We start from the raw sequence: 20,306 nt of genomic DNA on the forward strand, positions 1-20,306 counted from the left end.
TTCACATACAGAAAGGAAGAACAGAAGCTGGGATTAGATTAGATTAGATAGAACTTTATTAATCCCTCGGGTGGGTTCCTCTGGGAAATTCGATTTCCAAAAAAGCACAGCACCGACAGAAGTTACAGAGTTACAGAATATTATATATATATATATATATATATATATATATATATATATATATATATATATATATATATATATATATTCACACACACACACTCATATATATAAATACAGAGACAATATAAATAAAATATACCAAGGGGATAAATAGAATAAATAGGAATAAAAAAAAAAAATACAAGTGAATTGCACATTTCAAGTATTGAGTCTATTGCACTGTTGACTATTTACAAAAGTATTGTACAAAAGGTATTGTACAGTGAGGTGAAGAGGCACTACAGCTTAGTTGTTCCCCCCTCCTTTGTCCTCCTGTTTCCCCTCCCTCTCCCCTCCAGAGAGGAGTTAAACAGTCTGATGGCATGTGGGACAAAGGAGTTTTTAAGTCTGTTAGTTCTTGTCTTTGGGATTGACGAATAACAGAGAGAAAAAAGTAAATAGACATCCATCTGTTCATTTTCTTCTGTTCATCCGATTCAGTGCTGCGGGAGCACTGGAGTCTATCACAGTTGTCAAAGGGCAAAAGCCAGGAAGTAGATGGCAGGGCATCAATAGACATTAAATCTTTTTTCTGAGCATCACAGTGGAAGGAATATGATCCTGACACAAGGAAAGCAAGGAAAGCCTTTACCAGCTCAAATCAAATCACTTTTATTGTCACATCACATGTGCAGGTACACTGGTACAGTACATGCCAGTGAAATTCTTGTGTGCGAGCTTCACAAGCAACAGAGTTGTGCAAAAATACAATAACATAAGAACAAGCAAATTATAAGAATGGGTAAATAAGTTATATGAATAAATATATGTACAATATAAGAGTGTATGTGCATTACTGAATGTGCATACTAAGTGTGTGTGTGTGTGTGTGTGTGTGTGTGTGTGTGTGTGTGTGTGTGTGTGTGTGTGTGTGTGTGTGTGTACATATTTTTACTTCTGTTACCTAAAGTAGCAATGGACAATATTTTAACCCATCACTATGAATAAGATGTAACGGTTATAGATTAATAAGAAAGACAAGTTCATTAAGTTCATCAGTACTGTGCAAAAGTCTTTAGTCGCCCCTTGCTTCTTTATATTTTACCTTCAATGAGTCAGACTTTCATTCTTTTTTTTAAGTGCTCTTAAGCAATAGTTTTTTGAAAGGCTTTCAGAGTTTTTATTTGTGATGCTGAATGGTGAATCATTCAAGCATTAAAAATGCAGCCAACACACCCAGTGTTGTGTCTACACATAGCAGACAACTCTCTGTTATGTGAACCCATTTTAAAATTGTATCTTTATGCACTTTGTTACTAGCAGCCTGTCACAAAAACATCATTTGTTCCTGTTTCTTTAGCTGAATCAGCAGAAACATGCCAAAGATAACCCATCATTTTTATTTTTGCATCAACAAGGTGATTTCCAAAGAACTATTAGCTCAAAACCTGGAATATCTCAGCATGTTGTGCAGCGTGTCCCTATATATTGAGGAAACTGGACAAGTGGAGGTGAAAAGAAGAAGTGACAGGCCTAAACAATATCTACCACAGGTGAAGAGTATCTGACAGTAAGAATTAAAAAAAAATGCAGCAAAGACCCGACACAGGGCCTGAGAGAGACATTTGACTCTCAATTGATCCATCTACTCTTCACTGAGGCCTCGTGGTCTCAGCGGACAGTAGACGGCTGTCAAAAAGCCATCATTAAGAAAGGAACAGGGGAAAAAAAGTCTCGCCTCTCCAGAGCCCGGACCTCAACAATACTTAAGCGGTGTGGGATCATCTTGACAGAGAACAGAACAAAAGGCAGCCAACATCTAAAGAAGAGCTTTGAATATCCTTCATGAAGCCTGGAGATTCCTGAAGACTACTTAAAGAAAATACTTCAGGCTGTATTGAAGAATAAAGGTGAAGATACCAAATATTGATTTTCAAAATTTTTAGAACTGTACAATCTCCATAATATATATATATATACACACATACATATACATACCCATCTACATATATATACATACATACACATACACAAAAACCTGAAATGAATGAAAGTTTACAAATCTAGTTTAGCCCAGTCTGGCTTTTGCGAAGTGTTCCAAAAAGGGGTTCCAGACAGTCAGAAAAGAGTCTTTTGAGAAAAAAAAAGTCTTCTAATCTGATTCAAGATTCTGATGGTTTGTTTTAATACAAAACCCAGACCTTTATAAGTGTCTAATTTTCCAAGCTTAGTAAATAACATTAGCAAGTACAGTATTACATCATCAGCATACAAGCTAATTAGTGATTCAACACCTCCAACCTGGAGCCCCTTGGTGTCTGGATGCACTCTTATAGCCACAGCAAGAGGCTCCAAAACGATGGGGCTGGGGATAGTGGACAGCCCTGCTGCACCGAGCGCTGCAGAAGGAATGGGGCAGATTGGTTGTTATTTGTCAAAACAGAGCACATTGGTTCTGTGTAAATCAATTTCACCCAAGAAATGAAAGATTCACCAAACCCAAATCTGTGCAGTCACTCAAACATGCAAGGCCACTCGACCTGGTCAAAAGCTTTATGTGCATCCAAGGCCAAAACAGAGGCTCCCTTAGAATTTTTTTTCTCAGAATAGATGGTATTGAGTAATCGTCTAACATTAAAAAAGGAAAGTCTACCAGGGATAAACCCCGTCTGATCAGGATGAATAATGGATGCCAAATGTTTGTTCAATCTAGTAGCCAGGATTTTTGTAACTATCTTACGATCAAAATTTTGAAGTGCTATCTGCCTAAAATTAGTAGGGTCAGTCTTATCTTTTCCCTTTTACAAAATGAGAGTAATATTGGCTTGACATAAAGTTTTAAGGCAATTTTCCTTCTTCTTTTGTGTTGCGCAGCATCTTAAGCACAAGTGGTGCAAGAATGTCTTATAATAATAATGGATATTTTATTGATCCCCATGGGGAAATTACTTGTTTTTCTCTGCATTTGACCCATTCACTCAGTGAAGCAGTGGGCAGCCCACTAAGCAGGCGCCCGGGGAGCAGTGTGTAGGGACGGTACCTTGCTCAGGGGTACCTCAGGGTAGCCGTTAAGTGGATTCGAACCGCCGACCTTCCGATCATGGGGCAACCACTTTACCTACTGAGCTATCCCTGCCCCAAGAACTCTGGACAGAAACCATCAGGTCCCGCCGTTTTGCCATTAGGGAATGATTGCATAGCCTGGATAACCTCCTGAAGAGTAAACTCGGAATCAAGATAATCCCGGAATGAGTTCTTCAATTTAGGCAATGGGAGAGAGTCGAAGAAGCCATTAAGATCAGATTGTAACTAGAGATGGCACGATTAGGGCTGCCACGATTAGTCGACTAGTCACGATTATGTCGACTATTAAAATCGTCGACGACTAATTTAATAGTCGACGCATCGTTTGAAGCTTTGTAAGATCACAAAGGACGCAGGAATGAGTAGTAGGATTTAAGAGTGTAATAACGGACTGAAACAGAAGATGGCAGCACTGCATGTACAAGGATGCCAGCTGCCGTTAAACCCCGAAGAAGAAGAAGCTGTGTCCCAGAATTCATAGCGCAGCCCAGCGCAGTTGTCAACAATGGCGGCAGCTAGTTAGTTTTAACTTTACTCTTATTATTCTTTCTGGGTCACAAAATAAACGTTTAACATATTTTCAGGCGAGAATGTAGCTGTGTAAACCTCAAATATCTGCTCAGTTTATCAGGACACCACATATTTTCAAAAGCGCTCCGACGTTTTCGGAGACGTCTGTTACCCACTAGCTCGATAGCTAGCCGGGGGCTAGGCTAACTAGAGCCGTGAGAACACCGGACTCCCGGCAAATCATTTTCAAACCCACCGCCGTCTTTCGCTAGTCAGGTTAAACATATATATAAGTCACTTAGATAACTTAAAAATGTTATTGTTTGGCTTTCTTTAGTATTTTATTTGTTCCTGAGTAAATCGGTTTGGCTGAGATTAAAGTTATAGTTTTTGCACAGCTAAAACTGTCAAGCAGACAGCTGATTATCAGAAGTGTGAGACGCTGGAGAATATACTCCGGTGTCCTGTTATATTTTAGAAAGCAAGGAGTTTATTAAACTTCACCGAAACAATCTGCAAATTTCATTAAAAATTAATAAACTACCATCTTGTCTTTATTTTTAGTTAGCACAAACACTTCAAGCTGTAAGCTAATGATAGTTATATAAGACCAGATGCTGCTGGTGCAATAAGCTGTACGTCCAATGGATGATGATCTGATTAGTCGACTAATCACAAAAATAATCTGTGACTAGTCGACTATCAAAATAATCGTTTGTGGCAGCCCTAGGCACGATACCACTTTTTTATGTCCGATACCGATACCGATATCATAAATTTGGATATCTGCCAATACCGATATGAATCCGATATAGTGTTTTAATCAACAAAACTGTTTTTTTAAATATCTTGCTGCATTTTGTATAGGTCCATACTCAAGTTTAAAACAACAACTACACTAAAGCTATTCTGTTATACCTGTATGCAAAAAAAAATATTTCATAGTTCAGCAATACTGATCAATCTAATAAACTTAAACCTACACCATCCTCCCTATTCTGGTATTTTAAAGAGTTAGTTAGGTTGCTTAATATTTACGCTAAGTAAATATTAAGCAACCTAACTAATAGGGTTCCAACTCCTAGCAACAACAAAAATAAATAAATAAAAAATAGGGAACCACTTCATGATGCTTAATTGACGTAAACAACCTTAATTTGATGCAGTGTGAAAAAAAATGCACAGAAATAAATTATTTTTCAATATATTAAAATATTAAATAGATTCAACATCTTTCTTCAACAAAATTGCAGACTGCACAGATGGTACCTTCCCAAAGGAAAAAGTACTATAGCTTACTAGGGTATATATATTAGACTTAATAGTTACTATATACCAGTGGTTCTTAACCTTGTTGGAGGTACCGAACCCCACCAGTTTCATATGCGCATTCACTGAACCCCTCTTTAGTGAAAAATAAAATATGATTTTTTTCAAATTCAAGACATAGATATGCTTTTTATTGGTGCACAAAATGAGCCGTGCATGTCACGGTGGAGGCTCTGCTGAACCCCTGAGACCGACTCACCGAACCCCTAGGGTTCGATCGAACCCAGGTTAAGAACCACTGCTATATACAGTAATGGACTTCTATTCATTTTGCATCAAATTAAAACTTTGGGTGTCAGATAATTATTTATTAAAAGCTAGACATTTTAAATGAGAATAAGAAAGAAAAGTATGTCTTTGTGCCCCCTTTTCCCTGTTAATGCCCTATCGGCCCCCCTGGCTAAACTTTGCTAGATCCGCCCCTGCACAGTTACCAGCTGTCAGCTACGTAGAAAAAGATCCTGGTGTAGAAAGTAATATTAAATAAATTCTAACAACAGCTTATCAAGCTTAAACGTGCTGCTGTTGTTCAGCCGCTGGTTTCCTCTTTCTGGTGCAAAGTGGGCCAAAAGCAAACAACAATGCCGGGTTGCTAGCGAAGCTCCACATGCTATCCAGACCACCTACAGGTCCCGCATGCCACAGCCGCTCTATCACGTGATGCATACTGCTCCGAGTGCTAACGTTCTGAGGTGAGTTACGGCGTGTTGCAAGTTTTGTGAGGTGCTTTCGTGATATTTAATGGATCGGATTACATTTTTTATTTTTCTCCGATATCCGATCCAGTAATTTAGGTCAGTATCGGACCGATACCGATACATAATATCGGATCGGTCCATCTCTAATTGTAACACATTATGCTTAAGAGAATATAACTCACTATAGACCTCACTAAAGCGATGGTTTATATCAATTGGGTTAGTTAAAAGAGTTCCTGCTTTGGATTTAATGCTATGTGATCCATCTACTCTTCCCTGAGGCCTCATGGTCTCAGCGGACAGTAGACGGCTGTCAAAAAGCCATTATTAAGAAAGGAACAGGGGAAAAAAAGTCTCGCCTCTCGAGAGCCCGGACCTTAACAATACTTAAGCGGTGTGGGATCATCTTGACAGAGAACAGAACAAAAGGCAGCCAACATCTAAAGAAGAGCTTTGAATATCCTTCATGAAGCCTGGAGATTCCTGAAGACTACTTAAAGAAACGTTCTGAGGCGAGTTGCTCTTGTAGCTTGAACACCCTTCAACTGTCGTGATAACAACATACCAGGTTTATCCCCAAACTGGAAATGCTTTTGTCGCAGTTTCCAAAGTAAATTACTGACTAGGCCACTCATTATATCATTATATTCATATTTTAATTTCACTATCTCTTTATAATCCACAGGAGATTTAGAAACTTGATATGTTCTTTCCAGGCCAAGAACACTATTGATTTCCGATAGACGTTTCTCTCTTTCTTTTTTAAGAGCTGAAGTATGAGAGATTATTTCGCCCCTCAAAACAGTCTTCAGTGCTTCCCATAAAGTTGAATCGGATACCTCACCATTATCATTTAGTTCTATGTAATTCTTCAATTTACAGGTTATATTCTTAACAAAAATGTCATCCTTAAGAAGGTTAGTGTTAAGTCGCCAAGCGAAAACCTGTTTTGGAAGTGAAAGATTTAGTGATATTGTTAAGGGGCTATGGTCCGATGTTATAATACTTGGAGTTGGTGACTTGAGAAATGAGACTTTTTTTTTGGGGGGGGGGTTGTTTCTGTGTTATATTTTGGAAATTTAAAATAAAATGATCAAAAAAAGAACTGTACAATCTCTGTTTTGGTGTTTGCACATTTTAATAGACGACTGCACCAGCTCCCATTCTCCCAAAATATAAAGAAATCTGGGGTGAATCATGACTTTTGAGCAGTACAGTACTCGTGATGAATTCAGGAATAAAGAGCAATTTGAGAGAATAGAATTAGAGGACTGTTATGACTAAAACTGGGGGATTACTCCTCAAGAAATTGCACTTATGCAGTGCATACCCAAACCCGAAGGAAATAACTTGTGACCAGAGATGGGCAGTAACGTGTTACTTGTAACGCTTTACTGTAATCTGATTACTTTTTTCAGGTAACGAGTAAAGTAAGGGATTACTATTGCAAAAACGGTAATTAGATTACCGTTACTTTCCCGTAGGAACGCTGCGTTACTGCGTTACTAAAACCGTGATTTTTTTTGCCAGAATGTCTCATGACAGTGATGTAAGCAAGTGCTACGTTCATGACAACAGCTGTGCGCAGATCAACAATGGATAATATATGGAATGCAGGAGAGAGTATGAGCGTGCAGCGTTTAAAGCGTGGAAGTACTGACCTTATTTTGAGTTTAATTCCATAAAAAGTGACAAAAACATTAGCGTCCGTTGTGCGTGGGAAGAAAACTTCTCTTTACAGCGAAAAAAAACCCTAAACTTCCAAGTGCGCTGAGAAACTCGTGGATTCTTCAACTGACCGCCTTGGCACACCTGCACCAGGGCAAGCCTCCGCCTACGCTACTCCTGCTTTACAGGTGAAAATAGAGCAACAGGACCGCTAGTCATTGATGTTATTTATTTTCTGCTGTGTTTTACTTGCATCTATTTGAAAGAGTGAGTGTAAACACAAAAAAAATATTTTATGTGCTGGAATGTGCAGAAAATAGGTTTAAATGTTAAACTAATTTCTTCCAGTCAGAGAATGTTGCATATAATTAAATTTTTGCTTGATGCATAAAGTTAAAAGATTAAAACTAATAAAACAAGTTTTAAAAACGGACTTTTCCATTTGATTACATTTTGTATGATGGATTATGTAGACAAAGTAGAATTGGGCTGAAAGATCTATCGCTTTATCACCTCTTCAGGTTGTAAATTGTGTTTTTAAAAAGTAACTAAGTAACTAAGTAATTAATTACTTTTGAAAATAAGTAATCAGTAAAGTAACGGGATTACTTTTTTGGGGAAGTAATCGGTAATTAGTTACTGATTACTTTTTTCAAGTAACTTGACCAACACTGCTTATGACACAAAATTCAGTTTTAACACTGGACAGGGACAACTCGAGTATTCAAGAAAAAGGGATCATTATAACATCCACAAGTGAAAACAACGAATCATGCTCTTAAATTGGAGGACCACACTATTAACTAAAGACAGTAGCATAACCTCAATTTTACCAGACGCACACAAACTCCAGCAGCCCATGTTTACTGTATTCCTGCTTGATTCAGTCCAGTTCCTTTAAATGTTCATCACTAATGCATAATATCAAGTAGGACAGGTCCTAAAGCCCATGTGAATATATTTCGCTGTTTCTCTGACTAACAGTGAGAAAACACAATTGAAGTTTGGTTAGGTAAATATTCACATCAGAGACCCCTGACCAGCCTGGCTGAATTCTTTTGCTCGAAGTTGATTAATCATCAGAATCAGAATCAGAATCAGAAACTTTATTGTCATTGTCATGAGAACAACGAAATTAAGAATGGTCCCCGATCATTGCATCATCCCTAGCAATATCAAAATATAAATAAAACAATAAAATTCAATAAATAAAATAGATAGAATACTTAAAATACTAATAAGATATAACAGTAAAACATTCACATACATTCCCACACACATGCTTCAGACCGTGCATAGATTAACACAAGAGTGGCGTGATGGACATTTTTTTGTAGTATTCAGATGTGTTATTGCAGTTGGATAACAGCTGTGTTTGAGTCTATTAGTCCTTGCTCTGATTGCCCTGTACCGTCTGCCTGAGGGCAACAGTTCGAACAGGGAGTGGCCAGGATGTGAGGTGTCTTTTATGATGTTTTGGGCCTTTTTAAAACAGTGGGCGTTGTGTAGAACTTCCAGTGTGGGGAGAGGGCAGCCAGTGATCTTTTGGGCGGTGTTAATGATCCCTTGGAGTGCTTTCCTCTGAGCCCCTGTGCAGCTAGTGTACCAGATGCATATGCAGTAAGTTAGAACACTCTCAATGGTGGCTCTGTAGAAGGACACCAGCAGTTTCTGTGTGATGTTATTCCTCCTGAGAATTCTCAGGAAGTACAGTCTCTGTTGGGCCTTTTTCAGCAGCTCGGAGGTGTTCACACTCCAGGAAAGGTTCTCCTCTATATTGACTCCCAGGAAGCGGAAGCTTGCCACCCTTTCTACACAGTCCCCATTTATGAATAGTGGTTGGATCTCTGCCTTTTTCCTTCTGAAGTCTATTATGAGTTCTTTGGTTTTTGAAGTGTTGAGGAGGAGGTTATTGGCCTTACACCATGACGTCAGCTGCTCCACCTCGTCTCTGTACGTAGACTCGTCTCCCTTGGAAATGAGCCCCACCACTGTGGTGTCATCTGCAAATTTCACAAAGATGTTGCTGTGGTGGCGAGGAGTGCAGTCGTGTGTGTAGAGAGAGTAGAGCAGTGGACTGAGCACACAGCCCTGGGGTGAGCCAGTGCTGAGACTCAGGGCTGAGGATGTGTGATGGCCAACTCTGACTCTCTGTCTACGGCCCGAGAGGAAGCTATTGATCCACATGCAGGTGCTGTATGGAAGCCCCAGGTCTTGTAGCTTGGCCACCAGTTTGTGTGGAAGGATGGTGTTAAAAGCTGAGCAGTAATCCACGAAGAGCATCCGCACATAGCTACCATGCTCTTCCAGGTGAGTTAATGCAGCATGGAGTGCTGTGGCTACAGCGTCTTCCGTGGACCGGTTTGCTCTGTAGGCAAACTGGTGTGGATCCAGGCTGCGGGGCAGGGCTGCTGTGATGTGTCTGCGGACCAGCTTCTCAAAGCATTTCATTACCACTGGGGTGAGTGCCACCGGTCTGTAGTCATTCAGGCCGGTGATGTGGGGCTTCTTAGGCAAGGGGACTATGGTGGAGGACTTCAGGCAGAGTGGGACAGTCGCCTGTGCGAGGGATTTGTTGAAAATCCTGGTGAAGATCCCAGCCAGCTGTCCTGCACAATCCCTCAATATTCGACCTGGCACACCATCAGGACCCGCCGCCTTCCTCGGGTTAACAGCCTGCAGCATGCGCCTCACCTCGTGCTCTTCCAGGGTGAGGGTGGTGCTGCTATGGGTGGCGTGTTGCTGCTGTGGCTCCAATACCTCCGGTACCCTGGTCTCAAAGCGGGCAAAGAAGATATTCAGCTCCTCTGCCAGCTCCAGGTCACCGTCCGCAGCTCCGAGATTGATCTTATAGTTGGTTAGGTGCTGGATGCCTTGCCACACCTGCCGGCTGGTATTACTCTTCAAATGGTCCTCGATCCTCCTCCTATAGTCCCCCTTTGCCTCTCTGATGCCTCTCTTCAGGTTGGATCGGGCTGTGGTGTAGTAATCCCTGTTGCCAGACCTGAACGCAATGTTCCTCTCCTTCAGCAGCTGCCTGACCTCCCGGGTCATCCAGGGCTTTTGGTTGGGATAAGCCCGGATCCGTTTGACTGCTGTAACAGTGTCTATGCAGTGTTTTATATAGCAGAGGACACCGTCTGTGAACATTTCCAAGTCCTGATGTTCAAAGATATCCCAGTTAGTCCTGTCAAAACAGTCCTGCAGCTGCTGAGGGCACCCTCTGGCCATATGGTAATATTCTTTGTGATGGTAAGAGCAGTTTTCTTGAGGGGGGCATATGCAGGGATTAGAAACAGTGACAAGTGGTCAGACTGACCCAGATGTGGCAAAGGTCTGGCCCTGTAGCCCATTTTGATGTTGGAATAAACTTTGTCCAGAATCTTGTCACCCCTAGTGGCACACTTGACGTGCTGGTGGAATTTGGGGATTGCTCTTTTTAAGTCTGCGTGATTGAAGTCCCCTGCTACGATATGTACAGCGTCAGAGTAAGTGCTCTGTTTATTATTGATGTTTGTATGCAGGAGTGCGATCGCAGAGTTAGCATTAGCATCTGGTGGTATGTAAACAGCTGTTATTATGACAACGGTGAACTCCCTAGGTAGGTAGATGGGCCTGCATTTAACAGTCAGATATTCAATGTCCGGTTATGCTCAGAAGACCTGGTTATGCTTCTGTGCGTCAGGGGAAATACTGAAAGTCACATATACTGGGGGTTAAAGGGAGCCCAACAACTATATTTTTCATTCAAAGATAACCTGCTGCTAGCTTCATATTTACTCTTCTCATCTTTGCCAGAAAATGAAGAAGACAGAAATATCTCCCAAAAATAATGACCTATTTCTTTTATCAGCCTAAAGCAGTACTCTGACTAACTCTGTGTTCTACATTCATTAAAGTGTGTGACTTATCGGATTCCATATTTCCTTATATGCAATCAGTCCTCCTGGGATCTTGAGGATTCCACGCAGTATCTTTGCTTTTCCCGGGATTGCGCTCTTCTGGCATGCTTTGTAACCATGTTCTGATGGCTGCTTTCAGCAGGATAACACATTAAGCCATGATGAGAAATTCACATCATGGGTTTGCAAATGTGCAGTAACTGTGTGATGCTACCATGTCAATATGAACCAAAATCTCTGAGGAATGTTAAAGCTGTGCCACGGAGAATTAAAGCAGTTCTGAAGGCAAAAGGGGATCGAAGCCAGTACTAGCAGTCAGTAAATTACACAAAATATCAATTTTAAAAAAAAACAGCAGGCCAACCAATAACTGAAATGAATAGAATAAAGTAAGAAATTTGCATTTTATTAAACAGCACTGACTACATAGCCACCTGCTGGTCAGAGCAATTTAAATTCTACAGGTTTCTGCCAGGCTTAGGTGCTGTCAATAAATCAAAATAAATTTGAATCTATAAACAAAGAAGAATCATTTCAAATGCTTCATATCGACTTAAAAACATAACTAACTAAATTAACTTTAGAGTGTTTACATCATATTAGGTATTTTGTGATAACAGATTGGATTCAACCAGCGGACACATGGGCACAATCTGACATCAAGAGTGTTGCCGTGAAAGCATATTGACCCCCGAAGAGGAAAAGCCGCAATATTTGATAAAGAAAAAAAAAGACAGAGGTAGCTAAAAGAAAACAGCCACACAAACACAGCCCAAGGCAAGCAGCAGAATATATTACCATACAATATAAGTGCGGTTACATTAACATATATTACCACATCCCATTGCAAATGTGGATTAGTAGACATGAAATATTAAAGTCTGAGCATTTTCACAAAAATTAAGCAACTTGTTTTTTGTGAAAAGGGGGAAATAGGTGCTCGTTTTTATTCAGTCAAGTGCAAAATGTATTAATTGGGGTTTCTTCCTTTTTGCCTGTGACCACAACAAAGCAAAAATAAACCTTTATTGCAGGAATCATCAAAGGAAAACTGCAAAATGCATGCTTAGTTTGAACAGTTTGCTCAAATCCCAAATGCAAATGAGCACGCGTCAGTTTGCTGAAATGTTTCCTCCCAATAATTCATTGTTATATCAGCGCTTCAATAAATATTGCTGTCCTGGTAAAGAAGATGGCACTTAGAATCTAACCCCCCCCCCCCCCCCCCGGTTTGTGATTTTGGACTGTATGAATTCATTTTGCATTTTGTGAGCTGAATCGTCTGACGAAGATCTGCGTCACTACGGCTGCCAAAGCGACTGCTGGAACCTCTGCAGCCATTGTCAGCTTCTCCTCCTGGGCTACCTGTGAGAGCCCAGGGTTTTTTGTTTTTTGACATGTGCCAGGATAGGAATTCAACATTTACAACAGAAAGGACTGAATGTGATGAAAAGCGTCTTGGAGGTGCTGACACTATATAATGCATTTAACATGACTTCTTTATTTTATTGTAGCCGTTTCCTGATTGAATCGAATTGAAGGCAAAGGATCAATTCATTTATTATTGGGACGATAAAAGAAAAGAATCCACCTTTAGAAAAACGTAAGCACAGGACAGCAAACTGGTTACACACTTTTTGCTGACTGAAAGAAAAATTCAGTGTTAAAACACAGTTTTAGTTGATGTCAGTTTAAGTGAGAAAACAAATAATAGACTCTCCTCTGCGCATACACTTTTAGAACATGGTTTATTTTATTTTCACAGACTGCAGGCTCACTATACAGTACACGTCAGTCCTTTAAGAGGTGCCTCAGGACTGATGAACATGGCACTTTTTAAATTAAATCATGGTAGCAAACACGAGCAAAACCACTGAAAATTAAAAATACAATCAAAATCCCCCAGACCCCCATCCTAATGTCCCCAGCTGGATTTCCACTCGAGGACGTTCTCTCTGCTGTCCCGTGTCTCCCTCTCGTCACGGTTATTTCTTGTTTGTCTTTAACAATCACGACAAGGAGAAATGGGAGCTGGACAGCAAAACTGGGAGAAATTCAAAGTTTAGTTGTCACAGTGAAACAAACAACACTCTGCGCCTTTCTGCGTCGCGGTGCAAAAAAAAAGCGCACACGGTGTGAATCTGCGATGCAACCCATCCAAACACTTAGACTGGGACCGATGCGAAAGCGTTTTACGCACGCGTAATGAAGACATCTACAGGTGGACCACAAAGCGTCGTCTTGTTTATCACGAGGCTACAGTTAACGAGTATACGGGAGGACTTTAGAGGCTGATAAACCCTTACGGTCTATGATGGACAGCGTGTACTCCGCATTGTCTATAATCTGGAGAGGCGTAGCTCCCTGGGTTTCTGCCTGTGTCATGGAGCGCGTGGCGCAACCTTTCGTGGATGACGGAGTGGAGGCTTTCCAAAACAATCCTCTCAGCATCTTCCTGATCTCCGGCCTCATCAGGCAGTAAAGCACCGGGTTTAAGCAGCTGTTTGCGTGCGCCAAGCACACGGTGACCGGGAACACGTAGGTGTGTACCATGTAATACGACGTGTCCCAGTTTGCTGCGTTAAATTTGACCAACACGCCCCAGAAGGTGATGGCATGATTTGGCATCCAGCAGCAGAAGAAAGACAAAACTACTATAGCGACAGATTTGGTGACTCTGGATCTCCGTTTAGGGTTGCTGCTGTCCATGCTCCTCTGTCTGACGAAGCGCAGCAGCATCAGGTAGTTAACGGAGACAATGAGCATGGGGATAATGAAAGCGATCAAGATTTTCTGGATGTGATAGAGGGCGAGCCAGTCGTGTCCTTCGGGAAACTTGAGGAGACAGAGTTTTTCGCCAGCCACCACAGTCACAGTGGAGAAGACAGCTGTTGGAGCTGTGGCAACTGTCGCCGCCACCCACAGCACCGTGCACACCCACTTCACACACCGTGACCTTCTGTGCGCTTTTTTCTTTAGAGCCGAGGCGACGGCCAGGTAGCGGGTCACGCTCATGGCGGTGAGGAAAAACACGCTGGCGTACATGTTCATCACGGTGACCGAAAGGACGATCTTGCACATGGCGTCTCCGAACGGCCAGCTGAAGTCCAGCGCGGTGTCCACAGCCCAGAAGGGCAGAGTGAGAACAAACTGGAAGTCCGTCACTGCCAAGTTGATAATGAAAACATTAATAGTGGACCTCTTTCGACCTTGTCGTAACCTCATTAGAAAAAAGACGAGGAGGTTGCCCACTAAACCCACTGCGCAAACTACAGAGTACACAACCGATATGAGTATCCTCAGAATGGGGGTGCCATCCGCGCTCACGTCGATGTCTTCGAGCACTGAACTTCGGTTGAGCGCTCCGCTGTGGTTAAACATTTCCTCCATCATTAAATTTATAAAGCTTGACTCACAACATTTTCTTCTACGAGGCACGCCATGAAAAAAGCCTTAGCCTTTCATCTTAGATTAGATGCAAATTCGTAGTCATAACACCCTTCTGAATAACAGCTGGCCAGAAACCTGCTTTTATACAGGTGTGTCGCTCCTCTGCTGAGCCACGATTGGTCGAGTGAGACGTGACAGAAAGGATTACGGTCCCGGCAGCTTTTAAGGAAGAACAGGTTAAATTTCTTGTTATAGTTTATCCGCCATGAAGGATTGTATTTGTCACAGGAATCGTGCGTAAATGCACAAAATAGGAAAAGAAAATAAATGATGAAAGTTACTTTTAATCCAGACAATTCAAACGAATACATCAATCAAGATGTATACATCAATCTTCCTGCCTCTCTCACCCGGTACACCTGTTGATTTCTGTTCACGCACTTTGCAAACACAATAAACCAAGATGAGCGTGCCTTTAGGAATGTCAACGTACTTCTTAAATGCTTTCATTATAAGTAATATTAAATGAATACTATAGGTCAAAAATGATGGCCAGCATGTAGAACTTTCGTAAGCTCAAGCAATAGTGGGACATTTTTCTTCCACTAGAGGGCGCGCTTACTTTGGAGAGGGATAATAACGGTCGAACATAGAGTTTGGTTACGCCGTGTTCCACCTCCAAATAGGCATAATTCTTAATTGTTCCAGCTTAGCTTAAGGTGGTAAAACATTTGGGGATATAACTGATATAGATCTGGGTTTTCCAGATGTGTTTTAAAATCAGGAATCTCCCGAACTCGATGATGTCAGTCGCTGTTTTGTTTTTTAAGACTTTACTCGGGCTTTTCTCACAGTTCCCACTGGGAAACACTTGTTTTTTTATGCTTTGAACCTCCGGTCAAAACGTACAGAGCGCGACCCCCGATGCGTAGTCATTTGTCTTACTCCAAGTGAACGCAACAGTCTGGTCCTCATCTGACCCACTGAGAACCCGAATCACCCCAAGGAACTTCCAATTGGACTGCATCTCTGTATCCGATCTCTTGGAGTAGCATTCCCCTTTAAGCCCTCCAGCTCTCTCTTGAGCCCATTGTCTTAAGTCCACCCATCTGTGGGGGTGGCTCTGCGAAAGTTTTCACAGCAAAGTTTTAAGCTGTCACTGGCTGTCGGGAGGAGGCTGATGGAGGACAGGGGGACCAGCAACTTGTAAGCAAACATTTACACCGACATAAAACAAAACACACACAAAAAGATGCAGCAAAAGCCCCCCCGCGGAGGCAGACAATGCTCAGGCCTGAAGTGAAGAAGTTTGTTGTTGCTGTCACAGCGTAAGTGCACGGGCGCAACAAAGCGAGAAACGCACCCAGCACAGATGGATTTGAACTATTTGAATTGACAGTCGACGCGGTGTCAGAAAGGCGTTAAATGTTTCGAAAATATAAGTTACCGTCCTGACAAAATGACCCGTTTGCACTGCGGGCTTCACGCTTTCGGACAAAGAGCGTCTTCCATTCACTTCTTCTTCGCGGTCCTGGTGGTCCTGGAAAACTGCAAAACTTTGGGATTGGGATTATCACATGAACCAGGTTAGTGAGCCTGAAAACTAAAGTATTTTAAACATTTTCAGATTCAAACACATGGAATGCCACAACGCTCTCGTACACTGCCTGCTTTTGTTGTGCGCATTTGCTCTGTGAGTGAATCCAGCCACACTCCTCCCTGATGAGAAGCCAGCTGGAACTTTTGCTTACAACGTTTGGGGACAGCCATAGCAATTATGCTCAAACTTTTATAACCAAGTGCGGTAGAGAGAGCTGTTTCTGAATGAATCATCAGAGGCTGAAGCCCGGTCCGCCCTTGTTGTAGTGCCCTTCATCAAAACGCAGAATCCCAGTGCAGTGCTGCTGCTGTGTGACTGACACTGACCTCTGACTTCAGTAGTCAAGGGCAGGAAACAGAGTTTCACTTAGGGGAATAGACAGGATGCATTATTGTTATTCTCTTAATACACCCAGTTTCAACAGAAAGTGTATTGGCTGTTCCAGTGCATATCATCACATCAGAGGATTAAACCCCTCATGTCTGGTAGGAAGCACCCCCTGCCTTCACCTCATGCACTTTCATCCACTCAGACTTCCCGGGTTCTCCAGAGATTAGGCAAACAAACAGATCAAGAAGTGTGGGTGCACTCTGTCTCATCCTGTACAAATCAACTGTGTGCTAGCTACTGTTTGGCATTCTAGGCAAGGATGACTCACTGAGGGAGGGACCTGTCAGATAGTGATGTTTCAGGTGTTAGATGTTTGCACAGGAATATCGATGTCTGCCTGAAACTGTTAAGCAAAGGGCTTCCGCTTGACAAAATGTTTAAAGACATTTTTTATTCTTACCTACTTGTAAGACTAAAGAATAAAAAGTAAATTAACTGAACCTGATCAGTGTTGTTCATTTGTCTTAGCAAATCTGAGAAGACTCTTAAGGATCCCTAGATTTATCACAATCACTCCAATGAAAAAAACCTTATTTCTGATGAATGTGATGGTTTCTGATCACCACGAATCCACAGTCCAATTCCTCAGGAGAGTAATTTGCTAGTTTGCTCATTCTAGATGAGAAAGACCTTTGTGAAGAGCTGCAGAAAATATTTGTTTCAATTGCTTAAAGAATATCTTCTTAAGGTCACAAGAAAATCTAAAAATCTTTTTGCTTCCCTAACAAAGGTAGGAATGGATATGCAGTCACTGCTTTCATGAAGAATGCCTTCCATGCCTTTGTTGTGCATTGTTAAGGCTACAAGAAGATATTTATATTTTCTTTTGACCTTAAGTAGAAGATAAGATATTTTTTAAGAGAGTTTTTTTTTCTCCAGCAATCTCTTGCCATCAGTAATACACATAAATGAAAACCAGTCAAGCCCATTGCTTTAGGCAGCCATGTCTTTACACTAATTCAAATCAATCCAAGACTATTTGGCATTTGTTGATGGTCAGAAGTTCATAAATAAAAGCAAAAGTGCGAATCAAAGAAGTGCATGGCTGGAATACTCAGGCATGTGGTAAAGTGAGAAGTCGATAAAATAATGGTACGGTATTAAAGTGCCAATAGAAAGGTGAAAACTCCTCATTCAGTCAGACATTTCAAATATTTGTCCAAATCATCTATAAGTGCTGTATGCTTGAAAATATTTGTGCAGATAATCCTGTGCAGTGCAGACAGGGTAAGAGCTCGAGTCAGCAAGGCTGTGTATAATCACTCCTTCATTTCCCTTGAATGAGATAAAGCCAATGATGATAGTGTGAGGGTTTGCACCCTTGTACTTTGAGTGCACAGAATAAGTGAAAGAATGTGAAACAGATAGTAGCTGTGATTTTATTTTATTTTTGACAGTGGTAATAATTATTATTTAATGTGTACAGTGTCCATCACATGGATAAAAACATCAATATTTCACAGTGTTGTTATCATTAAAATTCTTATCACTGGAAAAAAAGTTGTAATTGATTTACGACTTAGCTTTAGTGCAAATATACCATTAAAATCATTTAAATATTCAACTTTTTAAACTCTTCTCATGCATTTTAACACACGTCGCGTGAGAAAGAAGGTTTCAGGGGACTCTGTGCACTCTGTGAATAACTAAGTAGTGCTGCTTCTATAGGATTTAAGAGGGCAAGTAGCAGCCAAGCTATGCTAATCAAATGAAGTTGATTAATTGATCATCAGCAAACATGAATACCTCTATAAAAGCAAAATTTTTAGCAGTTTGCTAAATTCTCTCCAGGAGTGGACATCCTGACAAAGTCACACAAAAATCAGACCTTGCAGGCGCCACATCTCAGATTGTACAGGCCTCCATTAGTGTGTTAAATGTTCACGTTTATGACAGTTCAGTGAGAAACAGACAAAACGAGTATGAGGTCTTTGAAAGGGTTGCAAGGAGACGAGAGACAGCACATCTTAGGTCTGCAAAGGTGCATCATCACATGGCACAAGACTTCTGGAACGATGTTGTTTGGACAAACGAGATAAAGTGGAGATTTGGACCTAACGCACAGCGGCACACTTGGCGAAAACTAAGCTCAGCATATCAGCATGAATACTTCATACCAACTGTGAAGCACGGTAGTGAAGGGGTGATGTTTTGGGCCTGTTGTGTAACCACAAGTCGTGGCCATCTTGCATTGATAGAGTTAACCATGAGCTCCTCTGAGTATTTTAGAGTGAGAGCAACAGCTAAAGCATGTCACAAATTACGTCGTGAAGCAGGATAACTATCCAAAGCACAGAAGCAAATCTAAAACAGAATAGCTGAAAAAGAAAAGAAAATTAAAGTGGTGAAGTCCAGACCTCAACACAATAAATGCCTGCAAACCTTAATAAACTGAAGCAATGTTTTAAAGAAGCTACTGAATCATGTGGTGTACTTAGTTTTTCACTGGACTGCATGGAGTCCTGTGAAAAACCCCTTTTTCATGTGACTGTATGTGGTGATAAGCATAGCAGCTGTGGGGGGTGTACTGTCAGTGGATACTAAACGTACAGTGATTACTGAGTATTGCAAACTAAAAGAAATAAACACTGTTTAGCAAGATTTAGCTAGGTACAATGAAATTGTATGGATAGAAATAAGATGGAAAAACTGCTCATCCTGCTTCTTGAGGCGCAGTCCTTATATTTTTTGTCACACTGTTCTCCGTGCATTGGACAAAGCTATTCCAGGTCAGAGCAAATGATGGTTTGTGAAACTCAGTCTTCCAGCAACAATGCAAACTATTAAACATGAGAGTGAAGCGTCAAAGAATATATTTTTAAGAAGTGCTGCATATATGTCAGTTATATTCAAAGATAAAGTGACAGATTAGCACATATGTGTGTGTTTAGAGTTTCCCCGGTTTTGTTTACAGCTTTGCAGCCACATGATTATTTAATTTCAATCCAGTTTCCTGCGATTTAATAACGAGTCTTCTTCCCATCACCGCTTTTACAGAAAGATTTCAGGATGACTTCCCTTTGTACGAGGTGGTTCACCCTACGAGACTGGATGCCAAGGGTCACTTCCTGTCCAATTTCCTGTCTCACCATGCTCGCCGTTTACAGCGCAGGGAAGCCTCAGTGGAACCAGCAGGACTAGATCGCATCTTCTACCAGTTTTGGCACGGCGGCCACAACTTGCACTTCAACCTCACTCTGAATCCTCACCTGCTGGCTCCAGGCTTCATGACTGAGAGGAGGTTTGGTGGCCTGAAGGGGGCACGGATCAAACCTGCTGGATCCTCCCACTGTCATTTCTTGGGCGAAGTGTGGGATGATGCCATTGTGAAAGGGAGCGCAGCTATAAGTACTTGTGATGGCCTGGTGAGTGGATAAGCGAACTATTTAAAATTGTTTGAAAAGCATAAGCAGGCGAGGTGACCAGGCAGCTGTCATCAGAGCTGGGTGCAACAAGAAGTTATTTTCAAAACTGTGAAATTTCATCTTCACTTAAGGGTCATTTAAACAGCAACATGCCCTGGTGTGATTTTCTTTTTTCTTTTTTTTCCAGAAAAGTTCAGTCCATATATATTTTGACAGTGACACAAGTTTTGTTTTGTTTTTAACCTGTTTATGAAGCACATTCCTATTA

General features: G+C 41.3%; 2 protein-coding genes across 2 annotated transcripts in view; one reads left to right on the forward strand and one right to left on the reverse strand.

The window, feature by feature from the left end:
- Nucleotides 1-13,030: 13,030 nt before the first annotated feature.
- LOC146719026 (relaxin-3 receptor 1-like) lies at nt 13,031-14,831 on the reverse strand. The gene has a single exon (XM_085452933.1). It carries the CDS (start codon nt 14,684-14,686, stop codon nt 13,556-13,558), a length of 1,131 nt encoding a protein of 376 aa, XP_085309059.1. The 5' UTR covers nt 14,687-14,831; the 3' UTR covers nt 13,031-13,555.
- A 1,026-nt stretch (nt 14,832-15,857) lies between these two features.
- The window catches only part of adamts7 (a disintegrin-like and metallopeptidase (reprolysin type) with thrombospondin type 1 motif, 7), a 94,820-nt gene continuing 90,371 nt past the window's right edge, over nt 15,858-20,306 (forward strand). Inside the window, exons 1-2 of the mRNA XM_085458984.1 lie at nt 15,858-16,269; nt 19,671-20,038. Coding sequence (XP_085315110.1) covers nt 16,143-16,269; nt 19,671-20,038 — 495 coding nt within the window. The 5' untranslated portion in view covers nt 15,858-16,142. The remainder of the gene's footprint in view (nt 16,270-19,670; nt 20,039-20,306) is intronic.

This window comes from Copadichromis virginalis, linkage group LG1, assembly GCF_057382275.1.
Source record: "Copadichromis virginalis isolate Kocher_CV1m ecotype Utaka linkage group LG1, C_Virginalis_male_GT1.1, whole genome shotgun sequence".
Classification (NCBI taxonomy): domain Eukaryota; kingdom Metazoa; phylum Chordata; class Actinopteri; order Cichliformes; family Cichlidae; genus Copadichromis; species Copadichromis virginalis.

Coding starts and splice junctions, on each gene's coding strand:
- LOC146719026 (XM_085452933.1), bottom strand. CDS start 14,686: ATGATGGAGGAAATGTTTAACCACAGCGGAGCGCTCAACCGAAGTTCA.